Here is a 16,571-nt window from a genome sequence, read left to right as displayed (position 1 = left end):
AATGTCGTATATTTCACGTCTGTCTCTTCAGTAGAAGACGGCAGCAGAAGAACCAAGGAGGAGATAATATGCCCAGATATGCACTTAATTATTATTATTATTATTATTAAAAATATCCGACAATAGAAAATTAAAATAATTTAAAAAATTATTGGAGTTCTATTGTCGTGTAGTAGAGTTCTACTGTCGGGAATTGGAGTTCTATTGTCGGGTATTTTAAATAATATTTAAAAAAAGGAGTTCTTATGTCTTTGAAGTTCTACTTTCGTTGGAGTTCTATTGTCGCATACAAAGAAAACCTACTCAATCGACAATATATTGTAGATTGAGTAGGTTAGTTCTATTCCTATTTGAGTTCTTCTGTCATTGGAGTTCTACTGTCAGCAACCCTTGTTAACTGACCGCTAGATGCCACTGTCTTCAGTTGATTTTGTCATGATGTACAGACTGCATCATGAAACATGGCGAAACAAATTGTCGCTAATTTGCTTTGTATCTTAATTTTCTGTGATTCCGAATACTGAATTGAACTTTGTTTGTGTAGGTTTATCTTGATCTAGTTTCCTTATTTTTGTATATTACATCCATTTCTTCAAATTCTAGAAAGTCAGTCCGTCATTCCAACAAGTTGACTTAGTGCTCAGTCAATTTCCATCCATTAGATCCTTATGCTGTCAAAAGCCTGAAACTCATATTTGAAGCCCACATACAGTGGAATTAGACAAAAATTCTTGCTCATGGACCATAGGATATTTTCTGAATCTTGCAAGTGTAACCTGTGTCAGAATGTTTGTCGAGTGTAAGACTGTTTCTACAGCCGTTCAGAAGGCAACCCAGCTGAGAGATAGGTAGAGTTTTATTTTTCATAGATAAATTTGTTTAAATTTGTAAATAATTTGGATAATTTTCCTTATCCCATTGCTACTTAGAGTTCCAGTTTCAGAGAATGTACATGAAGAGTGTGAAGTGTATTTAGTACATTTACCAGATCTGCTTGATGAAAGTAAAATACCTTACTGAATTCGTCACCCAAATGATAAAGGTAAACATCGTTATCACCTTTACCATGCTACTATGAGTTAATTTTGTTTAAGCTTCCTTTTAATTCCCAACTCGTTTTTACAGAACTATTTGTGACGTCCCCTGAGATCGCGAGTCGGCCGCCAGTTTCAATCTACAACGCAGTTTTCTTCATGGAATCGTGAGGTCCTGGCACGGAGATCCTTGAGCCAACGCTGGCTTTTGTCCATGACAGAAGAGGGACTTCCACCAACGTTCGGATCCTTATCTTCACGATCTACGCTCATCTAGCTTCACTTCTTCTAAACACAATTTGTTTTACTTCACTGGCGACTTGGCGAGTTTCTGGACCACCTCATGATCGCTTCCGTCCGCTGTTACACACCTGTAATCATTCACCACGGGATTATGCCCAGGTACCCAACAATTGGCTTATTTTCGTAGGTTATCTACCAATAGTTTAGTTGCGTTAGACTCTGGTCTGTGTAATAGTTTCAAAAATCAGGCCCTTCTTACGCTCAAACGAAGTTTTACGTTTCTTTTTTCTAACGCTAGATGGCTTTTGGATAATTTGCAGCTGTCAAAACAGTCAGTTTCAGTTACTTTGCACATCTCTTTGAACATTTATTGGCAGTTATTTTGTTGAAATATTTAGTGATAACTGACGATTACTATTCCAGCAACAAAGCTCACTTGTTAAATTTTCGATAATTGCTTTTTTTTTCTACTTCCGGTTTTCTCATTTCTGTCAGTAGTTTAGTAAATATTCATTCGAGGCACAAAAGAACCACATATTCGTGATCCTCGTCAAATTTGTAGTAAAGTTCATGTTTTTATTTGTCCGTACGCGTACTTCCGGTTTCGAGAATTATCCTGAACTATTATAGTTCAGGTAAAATCTCGATTTTGACGATATTTTGGATTTCGTTTAGGTTACACCTAATCGACCCCAAATTTCACGGAGATCACGAATATTTGGTTTATTTTGTCGGCAGCTCAATGGTTAAGGCACTATCGCTTACTTCCGGTATACTTCCGGAAAATTTGCATAAAACTAGCAAGTGAGCTTTGTTCTCTGTAGAAATTTCAAGATTTCAAGCTTAAAGCAAATAAAAATGCACCGTTCAAGTTACAAGTAGCTAAAGAACTGAATTGCTTTAAGTTACATGGCAGATACAGAACTGCAGCCCGATAACCAGTGTGGCGGACGACGCCAAATAATCAATCCTGCAACAAAGAAAGGGCTTCCCCCTTCCACTAGCTGGCCTAGCCCGTTCTCCCCTTTTGTCCTTGTGCGCCCAAAATTTGTAGTTACAAGCATTCAATTTTGTACTCTAAAACAAGAAGCAACTGCATCTGGCAAATGCTGTTACCTTTTTCAAGTGGCAAATAAAGATCTTTAAAATTTCCAATCTCCCTGTTTTCTAAACTCGCCGGTAAAATACGTGCCGGACATTTTGGTGCATCGACCTTGCATTCGAACTCCATTTCTCAAATTCAAACAACTCCGGTGTACATTGCGGTGCATCGATTTCGATCTCGAGAACAATCCGTTTCGTTTCCCTTGGCCGTTTAGTGAATCACGTGGTCGACTTTGTCCGTAACGCGTTCGGCGTCACCATCTCCAGGTAGTTATCTCTTAAAATCAGTCCCATCTGACAAGGTACCAAAGTTAGCTATCTGTAAATTCACTCTTCTGTCCAATCCAAACTCACAGGGAAAAAATTCAGTAGGCAGTAATTTATTTATTTATTTTTTTTTCATTAAATCCCCCCCATCTTTCACATTTACATTTCGGTCCCCCCAACTTGAAATTTTGTTTCTTTTTTTTTTTTTTGGTTTCATCGTCCCACATATAGCGTTTGTGAACATTTTTCATCCGTAACATCCATACAAATTTTCTTTAAATTCACGTAAAAAAAAAAACAAGAGAGAGAAACCATTAGTCTAGCTAGCTCGTGGTCCCCCTCCCTCAATTCATTTGCGTCTCAATCAAAACAGTTTCGCCACAAGCGACAATTGTTCAATGTATTGGATTGCGCGCGATTCAGATTCGTTTGTTTGTTCAACAAAGCGCTAGGGTAAAATTTTTCCCCCGTTCAGTCTTTCTTTTCATCCCTTTCGTTTGCGTTAAATCCCTCCCGTTAAATTTTTTTTTTTTTCTCTCTCTCCTTCGTTTCGTCCCTTTTCGAAACACTCCCACCATAAGTTTTTTTTCCGCGTCCCTCCCATCTCCAAAACTGCCACGCCGACACAACAGCCCGTTCAGCCGGGCAATTCGGACAGCCCAACACGAAGAAAGGCGCGAAAACGAAAAACTTGACAAGCAACAGAAAGCTAGAGCCGCAGAAGATCGTCCCGAAGAAAATCAAGACCGGTCAAAAAGAATTCGCGACGCCATTTCCGAAGCTCATAAACACCTCGCAGACATTCAAGCACAGAGAGGCATCCAGTTGCTGCCACACCGTCAAGTCAAGCAAATCGCTCGTCCCGAAGAAGACGAGAATTATCAAAAAAAAATCAACAACGCGATAATTGAAGCTCATAAACATCTTGCCATTCTCCAAGAAGAAACTGAAGAGCAATTTGTCTTGCAGATCGATCCAGATCCTTCAGATTTACTCGGCGATCAAGAAGTCAAGTCCAATTAGCGCAAGTAAAAAAAAAAAAAATCTTTCTTCCACTAGCATTCAAATAGTCCTAGAGAGTATAGTCCTAGGCCGGAAGGTCGGTTGGGCTTACACTTGGTTGGTCTTTTGCTTGCTGCAAGTGGCATTCTTCTTAATTTCCCAGAGTAGTCCTAATTTGTTTAGTCCTAGGCTCTTTTGTAAAAAAGAGCTGGTTGGTCTGGCATTTGGTTGGGCTCTCTACCTTTATTTTCATTTCAAACGTCCCGCTCACCATAATTCTCTCGTTCACTGTCGTTTGGTGTCAAAATGGCCGAAGCCAATAGGCCCCCCAGTCGAAATGCTGACATTCAGACGGACGTCACTGACGATTTTCCCCCACTATTTCAAGATCGCGCCAACAAGCAAGCCAGATCCAACGAAAAAAGCCGCCACACGAAATTAATAACGGGGATAGAAAAACACATGTCTGAACTAGGCAGCAGGACCGAGCTGAAGTTTATGAGAAAGAACCTAGCCAACCAACTTGAAGAGTGCATTAGGGCCCACAACATTTTTCGGTCGTCGCCAACGCAAAGACTAATTCCAGAAAATGACTGGGTCACCAACTTAGAGCAGGTCACCACAGCATGCTACGCACGAATCGACGACTACATCAGAAATGTTCCAAGAGCTCCCTCAGCCGCTTCATCAATTCACAGTTCGGTCAGTTTGCCGTCTCATTTATCAGAATCCAAGAATAGCACGCATTTCCCAGATTCTCATCACAGCAGCATTATCAGTATATCACCTAGCCAGAAAACCACGCGTGTTTTAACCCGTGAGTTAGCAGAAGAAAAAGCAGCTCGTCAGAATCTTCAGTGTGAGCTACAACGTCTCCAAGCGACCATAACGCAGATCAACCAACAATACACCGATGAAGCAATATTGAGGACCCAAACGATCAATGGAATCGCCGAAGACAACCGAAATTTGGCAACATGGCTCAAAGAGCGCAACGAGGAGCTGGCAAAAGAGCAACAAGAACGGCAATATTTAGAAGCAAGCTTAAAAAACGACCTCAGAAATCAGCAGCGTCTTCTCGAAGACGAAAAAAGGTCCCGTCAAACGGACAAAAATCAGTTTCGACGAGAGATGGAGGCTCGCATTAGCGAACTCACTACGTCTTTCGACAAAAAATTAGCCTCGCAAGCTCCGAAGAACTCGGCAAACACGGCCGACACAAACAAAAAAGAAACGGGCGCCAGACCAAAGCATCAAGCATCCCGTCAAACGGAATTCGCTGATGAAGAACCGGACGAAAATGAAGACGAAGATCAATTTCCAGAGCCGCCTTCTTATTATACGATCGACGACCAGTCCAGCCAAAAACATGATTTTATCGATTCAAAAAAATGGTCAGTCAACCAGACACCCGAGCCGTCCGTCAACAACAAAAACTCGTTCTCTGTTTTTCGTTTGCCGAAATTGGATCTACAACCCTTCGACGGAGACTCGAAAAAATGGGCCGATTGGATCGCGATCTATAGAGATCTCGTCCACCAGAATTCGTCCATCTCGACGACCCAGAAGATGGCAATACTGAAGCAGTGTTTAACTCAAGATATTCGAGATGGCCTCGGAGATTCTTTGAGCAGTCCAGCTTTGTATGATAAAGCTCTTCGGGAACTAGAAGAAACCTACGGCCACCCGCAACTGGTCTCAAGATCTTATATTCAATCACTCATCAATCTACCGAAGTTGAATATGAACGACTACAAATCATTGATGAAAGCCTCGCAAAACATCAACGGGTCCGTTGCGTCACTCAAGAGCGGCGGATATGAAAAAGAACTTTACTCTGTGACACTTATGGAGCTAGTTCACTCGAAGATGCCCCCCGACATCCAAAGCAGGTGGGGGAAAAAGATAAGTAAGAATCATCCTCGGTGTCTAAACCTGCAAGATTTTGCTGACTGGCTTCACTCAGTAGTGAAAGGTGAGATGATGGCCAAACACTGTCAATTAAAGATTGAAAAAGACCAGCAACAACAAAAGCAAAAAATGGGCCGGCAAAAAGATCCAGGCGTTCGGTTCCCCCCCAAGATAAACACCATTCTTCCGCCTCAGCAACAAGGCAACAAAGAAGGCAAAGCAAAAGAAAAAGATCAAGCAGAGAACCATCCGAAAAAGTTAATCTGCCTCCTCTGCAAAGAAGATCATCGGCTCGCCCAGTGTCCAAAGTTCAGCGCAAAATCTCTAGAAGAGAGAGCGCAGTTCATCAAAAGTTCCGGTTGTTGCATTAAATGCTTAAGCAAAGGTCACATGCTCAAAGAGTGCACAAGCAAGAAAAAATGCGAAGTCAAAGATTGTGAATTTCGCCATCATACTTTGTTGCATGGTGCACCACGCATTTCTTGGAAAAATCAAGAATCGGAAAAAGCTCCACCTCAAACGGAGAAACCCCCTCTTCACAAAAAAGAAGAAAAGAAATTAGTAGCCACTCACTTCGTAGATGGGGCTCAAATAATTACTTTATTGCAAGTAGTGCCCGTGACGGTCGAACATAACGGAAATAAATTCGACACCTTCGCCCTCCTAGATCCTGGAAGTGAAGCCTCCCTCATTCTTCAAGATTTATCCGCTCATCTGAAAATTGATGGGCCGACTGAAATCGCTCGACTTGGAACCTTCCACGGCGTCGATCCAGAAATCAAAACAACCAGAGTCAACTTCAATATTTTTCCTCGAGACCAGAGTCGTGCCTTCGCTGTGAAAAATGCATACTCTGTCCCGAAGTTGGAAGTGACGAGCCGGAAAATCAATTGGCCAGCTCTTAAACACCAGTGGAAACATTTGAATGACTTGGACTTCCCTCTCATCGACTCCACCAAGGTATCTGTACTTCTCGGACGTGACGTCATGAGAGTCCACGATGTGTTGGACGTCCGGATGCCTCCGGACGGAATAGAAGCTCCTGACGGAATACGGACCCATTTTGGTTGGTGTCTAACAGGCCCAGTTCCAACCACAATGCTGCAAACACAAGACACGTCGCCTTCAAAAATTCTTCATGTTTATAAACATTCTGTGCTTCAAAAATTAGAAGATGCTGTCACGCAGTTCTGGCTCACGGAATCCTTCGGTGTCAACTCTCCCGCACACCCGCCGATGAGCAACGAAGACAAGAAAGCCCTCAGCATCTTAAACAAAACAATTCGCCATACCGGCGAGCGGTATGAGGTGGCGCTCATGCTGCGAAATGAAAAACCAAATTTACCCAACAATCGAGAAGTGGCGCTTCGGCATCTTCATTCGCTGGAGCGACGTTTTGAAAAAGATCCAACATTCGCGAAAAGTTACGCTCGAGTCGTCGAAGAATACATCTCTCTTGGCCACGCCATCCCGGCACCATCGAATCCTGTTCCAAACGGCCAAGAATGGATCCTGCCGCATCACGGTGTTCAAACGCCCGCGAAACCTGGCAAAGTTCGTGTGGTTTTTAATCCCTCCGCACAACACCGCGGTACCTCCCTGAACGACCAATTATTCAAAGGCCCGGATCTTTTAACTGGCCTAATAGGAGTTATCTTGCGTTTTCGGATGCTGCCGGTACCAATCTCAGGTGACATAGAAAAAATGTATCACCAAGTTCAAGTGCCTAAACACCAGCAGTCGCTACTCAAATTCTTATGGAGGACGCCCGGCAGCAAAGATCCACCGACAACTTTTCAAATGACGGTCCACATTTTTGGCGCAGTCTCCTCTCCTACTACATGCATTTTTGCGCTCCGACGTACGGCCGAAGATTTTGGCCACCTCTACCCCAACGTCGCAAACAAGGTATTAAGCAACATCTACGTCGACAATTATTTGGACTGTACCGAAACCGAAGAAGAGGCCATCACACTCCGCCAGGACGTATCCGCGTTGCTGAAACTGGGCGGATTCAATATGGTTCAATGGCTGTCTTCATCACGGTCCGTGTTGGCCACCGTCGATAAAAATGATTTATCTCGCTCCTTGGACTTGGACGCTGACCGACTTCCGATCGAGCGCACGCTTGGAATGTTATGGGATTGTCAAGCTGATATCTTCATTTTCAAAACTTCCACTAGGACCGACATCAAAACAAAAAGAGAAGTTTTGCAAGAAATTTCCTCGATTTATGATCCAATGGGTTTCCTTTCCCCGGTCATAATGGTCGCGAAAATTCTTATGCAAGATGTTTGGCGCGCCGGAATCGACTGGGACGACGCGCTGCCGCCGAATCTGCTAGCTGTCTGGAAGGCGTGGGCATCGGAGCTCGAATTTATCGCAAAACTAAAGATACCCCGCTGTTTTCGGAAACAGTCGAAGCCGCTGGAATACGAGCTACACGTATTCACCGACGCCTCGGAAGCTGGTTTTGGTGCGTGCGTCTATATACGCGCGAAATACGGCGAAGAGAAATTTTCCTTAAACTTAATCCTTGCAAAAGCTCGAGTCGCTCCTCTGCGTCAATTGTCCATCCCTCGCTTGGAGTTGCAAGGAGCCGTCCTCGGCGCCAGATTATGTGCCAGCGCCATAAAAGAGCTCGGACCAATCGCTTCCAACGTAACATACTGGTGCGACTCTCAGACGGTCCTCCAGTGGATCCATTCGACAAGGTGCAAATATCACGCATTTGTCGCCCATCGCATCACGGAGATCGCCGATACCAGCAAAGCAAGTCAATGGCGTCATGTGCCCGGCAATCTCAATCCAGCCGACGACTGTTCAAGAGGAATTCCGGCAATCCACCTGACGACTCAGCACCGCTGGTTGCGCGGACCCGATTTTCTCAAAATGCCGGAAGCGAATTGGCCGTCGCCCATCGTCATCGATGAGCCGTCCCATGACGACGTGGAAGTGGTGCCTGAAAAATATGTGGGCTCGCTGCGCGTCAAAAAACCTCATCCAATCTACACTCTCATTCAAAATTCATCCAACATCATCACCATCAAAAGAATCGTAGCGTGGCTGCTCCGGTTCCTGACTAACTTCAATTTATCTATCAAAAAACTTCCGCGAGTCGGGCAACAATGGCTCATTCCGGCGGATATTCGTGAAGCGTCCGATGTGATTATCAAGGTGGACCAGGCTCATCATTTTCAAATCGAGCTCGACTACATCCGGAAAGGTAAACCAGTGCCCGCAACGTCTAAACTAGCGTCCCTCAATCCGACTTTAGACACGCGCGGAATTATGCGCGTTGGCGGACGGCTTCAACATGCGTCCATTCCGGAATTCGCCAAGCATCCTATCATCCTGGATCCCGCCAGTCAACTTGCCACCATGTTAATCCGGGAGGTACATGAGCGGCTGGCCCATGCTTCAACTGAATTCACGCTACATGATTTACGCCTGCAATATCACGTTCTACGACCTCGCGCATCAATACGGCGTATTATCCGCGATTGTTTCGAATGCAAATTGCGCAACAGCAAACCGGATCCTCCATTGATGGGTCCACTTCCCGCTAGCCGGCTGCAATCTCATTTGCCGGCATTTTCCAATGTAGGAATCGATTTCTTCGGTCCGTTTTTCCTAACCATCTTTCGCCGCAAGGTGAAACGCTATGGAGTCATCTTCACTTGCCTTGACTGCCGTGCCGTTCACCTGGACGTTACCCACTCGATGGATCTGGATTCCTTCATGATGGCGTTCACTCGTTTCGTTGATCTACGAGGTCTCCCACGGACCTGCTACAGCGACAACGGCACGAATCTAGTCGCCGGAGAGCAAGAAATCTCGGACGCACTCGCCGGTTGGAATCGGGAAATATTGGCCAACAAAATGGCCAATCAAGACGTCGAATGGCGCTTTAGCCCGCCTGCCTCCCCACACTTCGGCGGCAGCTGGGAGCGTCTCATTCAATCAGCCAAACGCGCACTTCGTAGCGTGCTGAACGAGCGCACGCTCAACGACGAAGTCCTGCTCACCGCAATGTCCGGCGTCACCGCGCTATTAAACGCCAGACCATTGACGCATGTCAGCGTCGATCCGCACGATCCGCAGCCCCTTACCCCCAACCACTTCCTGACGGGACGGCCCAATCCGGGTTTTCATGTCGATGACGCAGAAGAATTTGGTGGTCTAACCAAAAGGCGCTGGTTAGAATCGCAGTCTCTAATCACCCACTTTTGGAATAGGTGGCTGAAAGAGTACGTCCCCAACTTAATCGAACGACGCAAGTGGCTGCGCCCGCGAAGAAATTTGGCCGTCGACGACATTGTACTCGTCGTCATGCCGAACGTGAAGCGGGGAGAATGGCCCATAGGCCGCATCACTCGCGTTATCCAAGGTCAAGACGGCGTCGTGCGATCGGCAGAGGTGAAAGTCATCCGAGTGGCCACCGGAAGAAAAGGCCGACAGGATCCCTTCAATCCACCTACTAAAACGTCCAGTTTTGTGCGGTCCGCACACAAACTGTGTCTGTTAGAAGCTGACGAAGAAGAAGATGTTTCCAGTGCTGGAAACAGGGCCGGCTGTGTGGCGGACGACGCCAAATAATCAATCCTGCAACAAAGAAAGGGCTTCCCCCTTCCACTAGCTGGCCTAGCCCGTTCTCCCCTTTTGTCCTTGTGCGCCCAAAATTTGTAGTTACAAGCATTCAATTTTGTACTCTAAAACAAGAAGCAACTGCATCTGGCAAATGCTGTTACCTTTTTCAAGTGGCAAATAAAGATCTTTAAAATTTCCAATCTCCCTGTTTTCTAAACTCGCCGGTAAAATACGTGCCGGACAACCAGTGCGGAGAAAACATTTTCGGTACCCTATACATGTAAGTTTTATTGCAAAGCAGTAATATTTTTTTACGATCTATAATATCACTAGAATTCAAAAAATCAATGTTGTGTGTTTGTGTCTCACAAAACTAAATTCCGTTTTTTGCTTGTTGGGTTGGGACTATGGACTTGAAGTGTCAGAGGTGTCCAATAGATGACACAGGTGTTCTTGTTTATCATGTGATGGTGGATTGTTGTGTGGTTGTCAAAAGTTTCCTATATTTTTCAATTTTTACATGAAAATTTCCTATGAATTCTTAAGTAAATTCAAGTTTATTTCTGTGCAACTTGTTTATATGTGATTTATTCCCTATGTGTGTTTGATTACCTTTCATATTTCTTGTTATAACGTGTAGGCTCTGCGTGTAGGAAGGAACGCGAAAGGCAACTAGACAAGTACAAGTAGCCTACCATCAATTATTTCATAAAATTTTTTCGTTCTACTGAATGCTTCATCCTATTAATACAGGTAAAAACTCATAACAACTTTGTCACAATTGTGTGAATACCTCTTTACATTTATTGTAAATATTCATCGTAATTATCTGGAGTTTCTATTGATGTTGGTAGGTCACTAACCCCAGCATTGACACGCATTGTTTTTTCCAACATGTTTCTACAAATAAAGACAAGTATTATTCTTCCTTTGTTCAATTTTTGAACTCTTTATTTAATGTCATAAAAATTGTGTTTTATTTCTTAGAGAAAGCTATGGGAACATAATCGGATACCGACATAATCAAGGCCATCCATCGTAATAATCATCGTAATAATAATCAGGTTTATTGCAGCAACTCAGAGAATTCACATGAAAAGATGCAAGGCACATACCTATATTTTTCTGAATGTTTTACTCAAGCAGTAGAAGCAATTAACTTTAGTTTATTGCATTAATGTTGGAATGTTTATTGAAATATTTCCTTTAGTTCAACATTACTAACTGTTTGATGCCAAAGTAAGTTGGAACTCTAACTGAAACACTGATTTTTTTCCAGTTTTCTCAAAAAATTGTAAGTTGTATTATTTTGTCTTGACCCTCCATACTTGCTGTGAGTATTATAGATTGTTAATGTTGAATTAGTTCAGGAGAACGATCCGAAATTGCTATCTAAAAGAATTTGTGTGTTGTGTCATAGGGAAAGCTGCTTGAGTAATCTATCTAGTGTCCATCCCCACTTGATTCATTTCGTGCCAGCTGGTTTAAAGGCGTGACGAATTCAAATAGCTGCTACGTGCTGTCTGCAAGCAAGCAATTCAATTGGCTGTCGCTAGGTGGCGCGAGTGTCTTGAGGGGACTAAATTCGGCCATTTTGCACCTTGACGCAGCTGAAGTTGGATGCCGGTCGTGACGTTTCGCATGATGAAAATATAAAGGTATTTTTTGTTCATTTCTTAGGGTTATAAATATTTAATGTTAAATTTCGATGTGTAAATTTACAGATTATTTCAATGCCACTTTGTCAAATCATCTAACTCGGACTTGAGTGCCTGTTCATTTTGCCGAAATGTCGTGCCTCGTGTGTCCTGCTGCCAGTACCCAGTCGTACGTCTCGTCCCATGCAAAAGCAAAAGTAATTATGTTTATCTAATTTCCTACTAAAGTACTTTGTTAATATGACTAGAGATAAATTTGCAATATGAAGACCTTGCCAATTCTAACTTCCTTGGTGAAATTTGAGATATCGCAGAGATCTGTTGGACTGCTTATTTTGTCTTTATACTCCTTGTATTCTTTTGCCATGAAGAGTCCAGTGTAACTGTGGACACACTGTCTTTCCCCGATGGTAATATTTTTATTTTCTTTGACAGGTCTGCTGTTGGTTTACTTGTTGCAGCGAGATGGTGAAAGGTGTGATGACGTCTAATTTAACCATTGTATGCAGCGTGTTGTTGCAGTGTTATCCAGAAGTAGCTGCTCAGTGTGGCAGTATCCTGAAGCAGCCTGAAGCCTGAAGTTGCCAGTGATATCCGGGTTGCTGACTTGGAAATTTTTCTCTGTTTTCATTTTTGTGTCTTTTGCTCTGCCAGTGGTATTCTGAGTTGCAGACTTTACATCTTTCTATCTGTTCTCATTTGTGCGTGGTTTTTTTTTTTGCTCTACCACTGATTTCCTGTGTTGGTGTTTTGAAATAGTTTCATCTGTCGTCTTTGGCGTTTTTACTTGTGCACATGTGCAGTATACGATTGAAGCAACCTGTCCTATGACAGGTTTGACTCAGTCGACAACTGCTAGATTAAATTCCGGCTTTCTGCACCAACAAAATAATAACGGCACATGTTATTATCGCGGTTGGGAAAGTCACAGGCCCCCCCCTCCCTGGGGGCCATAAAATATATATGTTGGTGTTTATAAAAAATAAAAATATAAATATTTACGCAATAATTTTTTTATTTTCAAAAAAAAAAAATACGGGATAAATGAACATCGCCAATTTTTATCGAAAAAGACTTAGTAAATAAATAATATGGTGGTTGTTTTTATAAAGCGGGAAAAAATAATAAAATTTGGACAGGAAGTTGGTTAGTATTGATTATTTTTGCAGTTTGTAAAAATTTTATAATTATTGTTAAAGGAAAGAAAAAAATAGTTTGATTTCATATTTTTATTATTTGCGAAGTAATAATATTGGACATAAACATGTGAAGAGCGAACAATTTGAATCGTTTTATAAAGGATGAAGAGTGATATCGAATAAGGGAGAATTACTTCGTGGTCAAACTTAATTTTTCTCCAAAGATAAATCAGAATTTCTCATTGCTATTTCCCGTTCGACCAGACGAATAACCAACGGCCGACATGCTGTTTACTCAGGGAAAAGGGACAACAGATATGCATTTGTAAATTGTCGAAGTCTAATTGATTTTTTCAGTCTTGGATTTCAGCAACCTGTTTTCGGCTTGACCAATGGATCAACTCTGGAACGGCGGAGTACCATTGAACTGAAACGAGAACGGAGAATTAGTTACAAGTCGACAATTTAAAAAAAAAAATGTTCAACCAGCATTACCTCAATATGGGTTGCAGGTAGCAAGAGAATACACCAACAAAATGCCAGACAGCCTTCAGGAAACACCAACTATTTTGCACAACAGCTCAACACTGCATGGACACCAACTTGGTAAATTGAAATCTGATGTAGAACCTCCAAGTCTGCAGAAGATCCATTTTGGCACATCTCCAAATCAGAAAATGACTGCCACACCACTGCACACCAGGTATCACCACCATTGACAGCTCCAACACCAGACACTCACCAAGAATTCCTACAAACAAAAGAACATTAATAAACCAAAATTATTTTCAAACAAATACTAAGGAGAAATTCAGTTGTGTAAAAAAAAATATTGCTTAAAAATTACAACTTTTCACAAGCTGATGCAAATAGTTTCACAAAGGATCTTATTCTAAGCAGTTGGTAGTTTTCAAATGTTTTCTATTAGTTCTAATTCAAGATTTTTAAGCCCAACTCAGGTAAATTATAAGCAAAGAACACATACATGGACTTAAATTTGAACTTAATGCTGATTTACCAAAGTTGTGTTATTACAAGTAGATCTTGCCATTTCAGATTTCCTTCCGTTTCCTTCACATTTTCATCTCGCAACATTATAGACGCCTCATCAAAGGCATAATCACAATGCTGCTTGTTGACTTGGCCCTGCACGTTGAGAACAATTTCCACCAACCTGTCACAAAAATAAATTAGATTAGTAAAATAAAATTGTGATTAACGTGCATGTCTTCGCAGGTTTAATTCAAGTTCATCTCTTAATTGAAAAAATCACAAAACAATCACAGGAAAATATTGGCAAATGATGTGTAACTATTACTATTGTATGATGATTCATAATAAAAAATGTCAATTTCTATTAGAAATTAAATCCCAGAACTTTAATGTGGAAACAAACTCTTAAAATTATTTTTAAATTACCCAACATTATTACTTGTACTGTTCTATAGTACTTCAACATGCGACGAAACGTGTAACAGGCAGCAAGAGACGACATTTTGGACAAGTGTACTACAGGCATGGCCACATGGAATTGGCAAGAATAAATTTAAAGCCATGTAACCCGTAAATTAACACTAATAAAAAACATTAATATTAAGAATGAAACCAGGAAATTACCTTTGTTATGAACACATCAGGAAAGAGAGTACCCAGCAGTGATTAGCGTAACCATCCTCAACGGCGTCTCGATAGAAAAGAAATAAATGGAAGTCAGTCGTCTCGGAACTTTGGTTTGATGCCCCCTCCCCTCCCCTAATACCAACACACTAGGGCTGAATAGTTCAATCCCTAAACACACTGAAATATTTAGCCACCCCCACATCCCGTTCTTATTACCCAACCTCTACACCACTGCATGACACGTTTTACGTAATGATTTCCGTGACCTTCGAGTGTGAAACTGGCCTTTCCCCTTTCCTTCTGCAGGTTGACGTTGCTGGGGATGGGTCTACATCAAAATATTAAAATGAATACAAAATGAATACCAAATGAAACCAAACTATGGCTTATGGCAAATGGACCCACGCTCTAGCGGTAAAATGTTATTTGATTTAATATTTTCGATAAACAACAGATGGCCAACATATTGTATACAGAATAGCAGACGAAATGACGAAGTGAGCAACAGTTGTTGAAGTCGAACAGCTGCCATAATAACAAATCGAAAACAACGATAAATGGCGCAGTAGAATTTAAAAGCTTTCAAAAAACCTAGCGTAATAAATTGAACTCTTGTAAGTACCTTTTAAATAATAATAAGTAAAGAGATCAATATTGATATTTTCATTGCATAGAAACAAGTACTGCGCCTCACACTGAAATGGCTCAAGACGATCTCAACTGGAAAACATTTTTTGAAGAGAATTCAAAACCCAATCATTTTGATGAAAATGTTAAATTGATTTCCGAAGTTTGTCAACAAGCAGCCATAAAAAAATTGCGTGTTGCATTGATAACGGTAAGGTGCAGTTGTGATGTGAAGCTATTATAAATTACTTAATAAATTAATTTTCTCTAGTCTGGTGGAACCACAGTTCCTCTGGAGAAAAATACAGTCCGTTTCATTGACAATTTTAGTGCTGGAACAAGAGGATCTGCTTCTGCTGAATATTTTCTTGAAGCAGGATACCAAGTTATTTTCTTACATAGGTAGAATTAGAAGGAGGGAAGACATTCACTTGTTCAAAATTAAATTTGATTCAAAATTGGTTCTTTTTATATATTCCCATAGATCTAAATCTCTTGAACCATATTCTCGGCATTTGGTAGGAAGAAGCATCTTTGATATGATTGAAATTTGTCCTGAAAACATAATTGGTGAGTGTGACTTGTAACTTCATTTAATTAAATTAATATAAACAAGCCTTTGCTTCAGTTGGAGAAAAACACCAGGCTGAAATGAGGAAATTGACAGAGAAATACCAACGCTACAAGTCCAATTTGCTGATGATTTCTTTCAACTCTTTGTCAGACTACCTCTGGTTGTTGCAGGCAACAGCCCAAAAAATGCAAATTTTAGGTCCTTTAGCTTTGTTGTATCTAGCAGCTGCAGTTTCAGATTTTTACATACCTGCATCCCAGATGCCATGCCACAAGATACAGTCCTCAGGTGGTCCTCTCAGCCTTTCACTACAACTTGTCCCCAAAATGTTAGCTCCATTGGTTACTCTTTGGGCCCCAAATGCCTTCATCGTTTCTTTCAAACTTGAAACTAACGAGGCGCTTTTGGAAACCAAAGCAAAGGAATCGCTGGAGAAATATCATCATCATGTAAGGTTTTTTTTCCCTTTGTTTTAAATAATTACAAGCTCTACAGAAAGTCTTTCAACTAATATTTTAGGTTGTGATTGGCAATCTGTTACACAGTCGGAAGGTTTACGTTCTCCTCGTAGACCGCAACAATTCTGCTCCAGAGGAAATACGACTCTCTGATTCTGAAATAGAAAGTGGTATTGAAATCGAATCAAAAATTGCTGAAAATTTGAAAATTAGGCACGACAACTACTACGCAAATCATAAAACAGGCTAGTGTGAAGATAAATTTGATGTGGTTTGTAGCAATAGTTTCTTTCTCAATTGGTATGCCCTGTTCAATAACCGGATATTATAAAGTGCAAAGAAAG

The 16,571-nt window shown here is 41.6% G+C and overlaps 2 protein-coding genes and 2 long non-coding RNA genes across 12 annotated transcripts; 3 read left to right on the top strand and 1 right to left on the bottom strand.

Moving 5' to 3' along the window:
* The first annotated feature begins 204 nt into the window (after positions 1-204).
* On the top strand, positions 205-10,370 carry LOC124193259. The gene is made up of 5 exons (XM_046587000.1): positions 205-540; positions 604-848; positions 930-1,042; positions 1,126-1,436; positions 2,183-10,370. The coding sequence occupies exon 5, from the start codon at positions 3,957-3,959 to the stop codon at positions 10,158-10,160; it is 6,204 nt and encodes a 2,067-aa protein (XP_046442956.1). The 5' UTR covers positions 205-540; positions 604-848; positions 930-1,042; positions 1,126-1,436; positions 2,183-3,956; the 3' UTR covers positions 10,161-10,370.
* A 20-nt stretch (positions 10,371-10,390) lies between these two features.
* LOC124193265 lies at positions 10,391-12,507 on the top strand. Of its 7 annotated transcripts, none has more exons than XR_006874135.1 (7): positions 10,391-10,431; positions 10,792-10,904; positions 11,006-11,067; positions 11,139-11,201; positions 11,572-11,809; positions 11,876-12,006; positions 12,245-12,507. It is a non-coding gene; the product is annotated as an uncharacterized LOC124193265 (long non-coding RNA). The 7 variants fall into 7 exon arrangements; XR_006874134.1 differs by having other exon boundaries at positions 11,139-11,390; XR_006874133.1 differs by having other exon boundaries at positions 11,139-11,445.
* A 516-nt stretch (positions 12,508-13,023) lies between these two features.
* Positions 13,024-14,690, bottom strand: LOC124193264. The gene is made up of 4 exons (XR_006874129.1): positions 14,566-14,690; positions 13,967-14,122; positions 13,444-13,699; positions 13,024-13,375 (listed from the first exon to the last, which is right to left on the bottom strand). It is a non-coding gene; the product is annotated as an uncharacterized LOC124193264 (long non-coding RNA).
* LOC124193261 (phosphopantothenate--cysteine ligase-like) lies at positions 13,470-16,570 on the top strand. 3 transcript variants are annotated; one of them, XM_046587005.1, is made up of 6 exons: positions 13,470-13,554; positions 15,243-15,406; positions 15,467-15,597; positions 15,680-15,765; positions 15,824-16,218; positions 16,289-16,570. In XM_046587005.1, exons 1-6 carry the CDS (start codon positions 13,485-13,487, stop codon positions 16,475-16,477), a joined length of 1,035 nt encoding a protein of 344 aa, XP_046442961.1. In that variant the 5' UTR covers positions 13,470-13,484; the 3' UTR covers positions 16,478-16,570. The 3 variants fall into 3 exon arrangements, with proteins under 3 accessions (XP_046442961.1, XP_046442959.1, XP_046442960.1); XM_046587003.1 differs by lacking the exon at positions 13,470-13,554 and adding an exon at positions 15,034-15,182; XM_046587004.1 differs by lacking the exon at positions 13,470-13,554 and adding an exon at positions 15,066-15,164.
* Position 16,571: the final 1 nt, after the last annotated feature.

Source organism: Daphnia pulex, chromosome 4 (genome assembly GCF_021134715.1).
Source record: "Daphnia pulex isolate KAP4 chromosome 4, ASM2113471v1".
In the NCBI taxonomy this organism is placed as follows: domain Eukaryota; kingdom Metazoa; phylum Arthropoda; class Branchiopoda; order Diplostraca; family Daphniidae; genus Daphnia; species Daphnia pulex.
Note: the sequence above shows the minus strand (reverse complement) of the source record. Positions and strands in the feature narration are given on the sequence as shown.

Coding starts and splice junctions, on each gene's coding strand:
- LOC124193259 (XM_046587000.1), top strand. CDS start 3,957: ATGGCCGAAGCCAATAGGCCCCCCAGTCGAAATGCTGACATTCAGACG.
- LOC124193261 (XM_046587005.1), top strand. CDS start 13,485: ATGCCAGACAGCCTTCAGGAAACACCAACTATTTTGCACAACAGCTCA. Junction 15,598..15,679: donor CAAGTTATTTTCTTACATAG/GTAGAATTAGAA, acceptor ATATTCCCATAG/ATCTAAATCTCTTGAACCAT. Junction 16,219..16,288: donor TGGAGAAATATCATCATCAT/GTAAGGTTTTTT, acceptor CTAATATTTTAG/GTTGTGATTGGCAATCTGTT.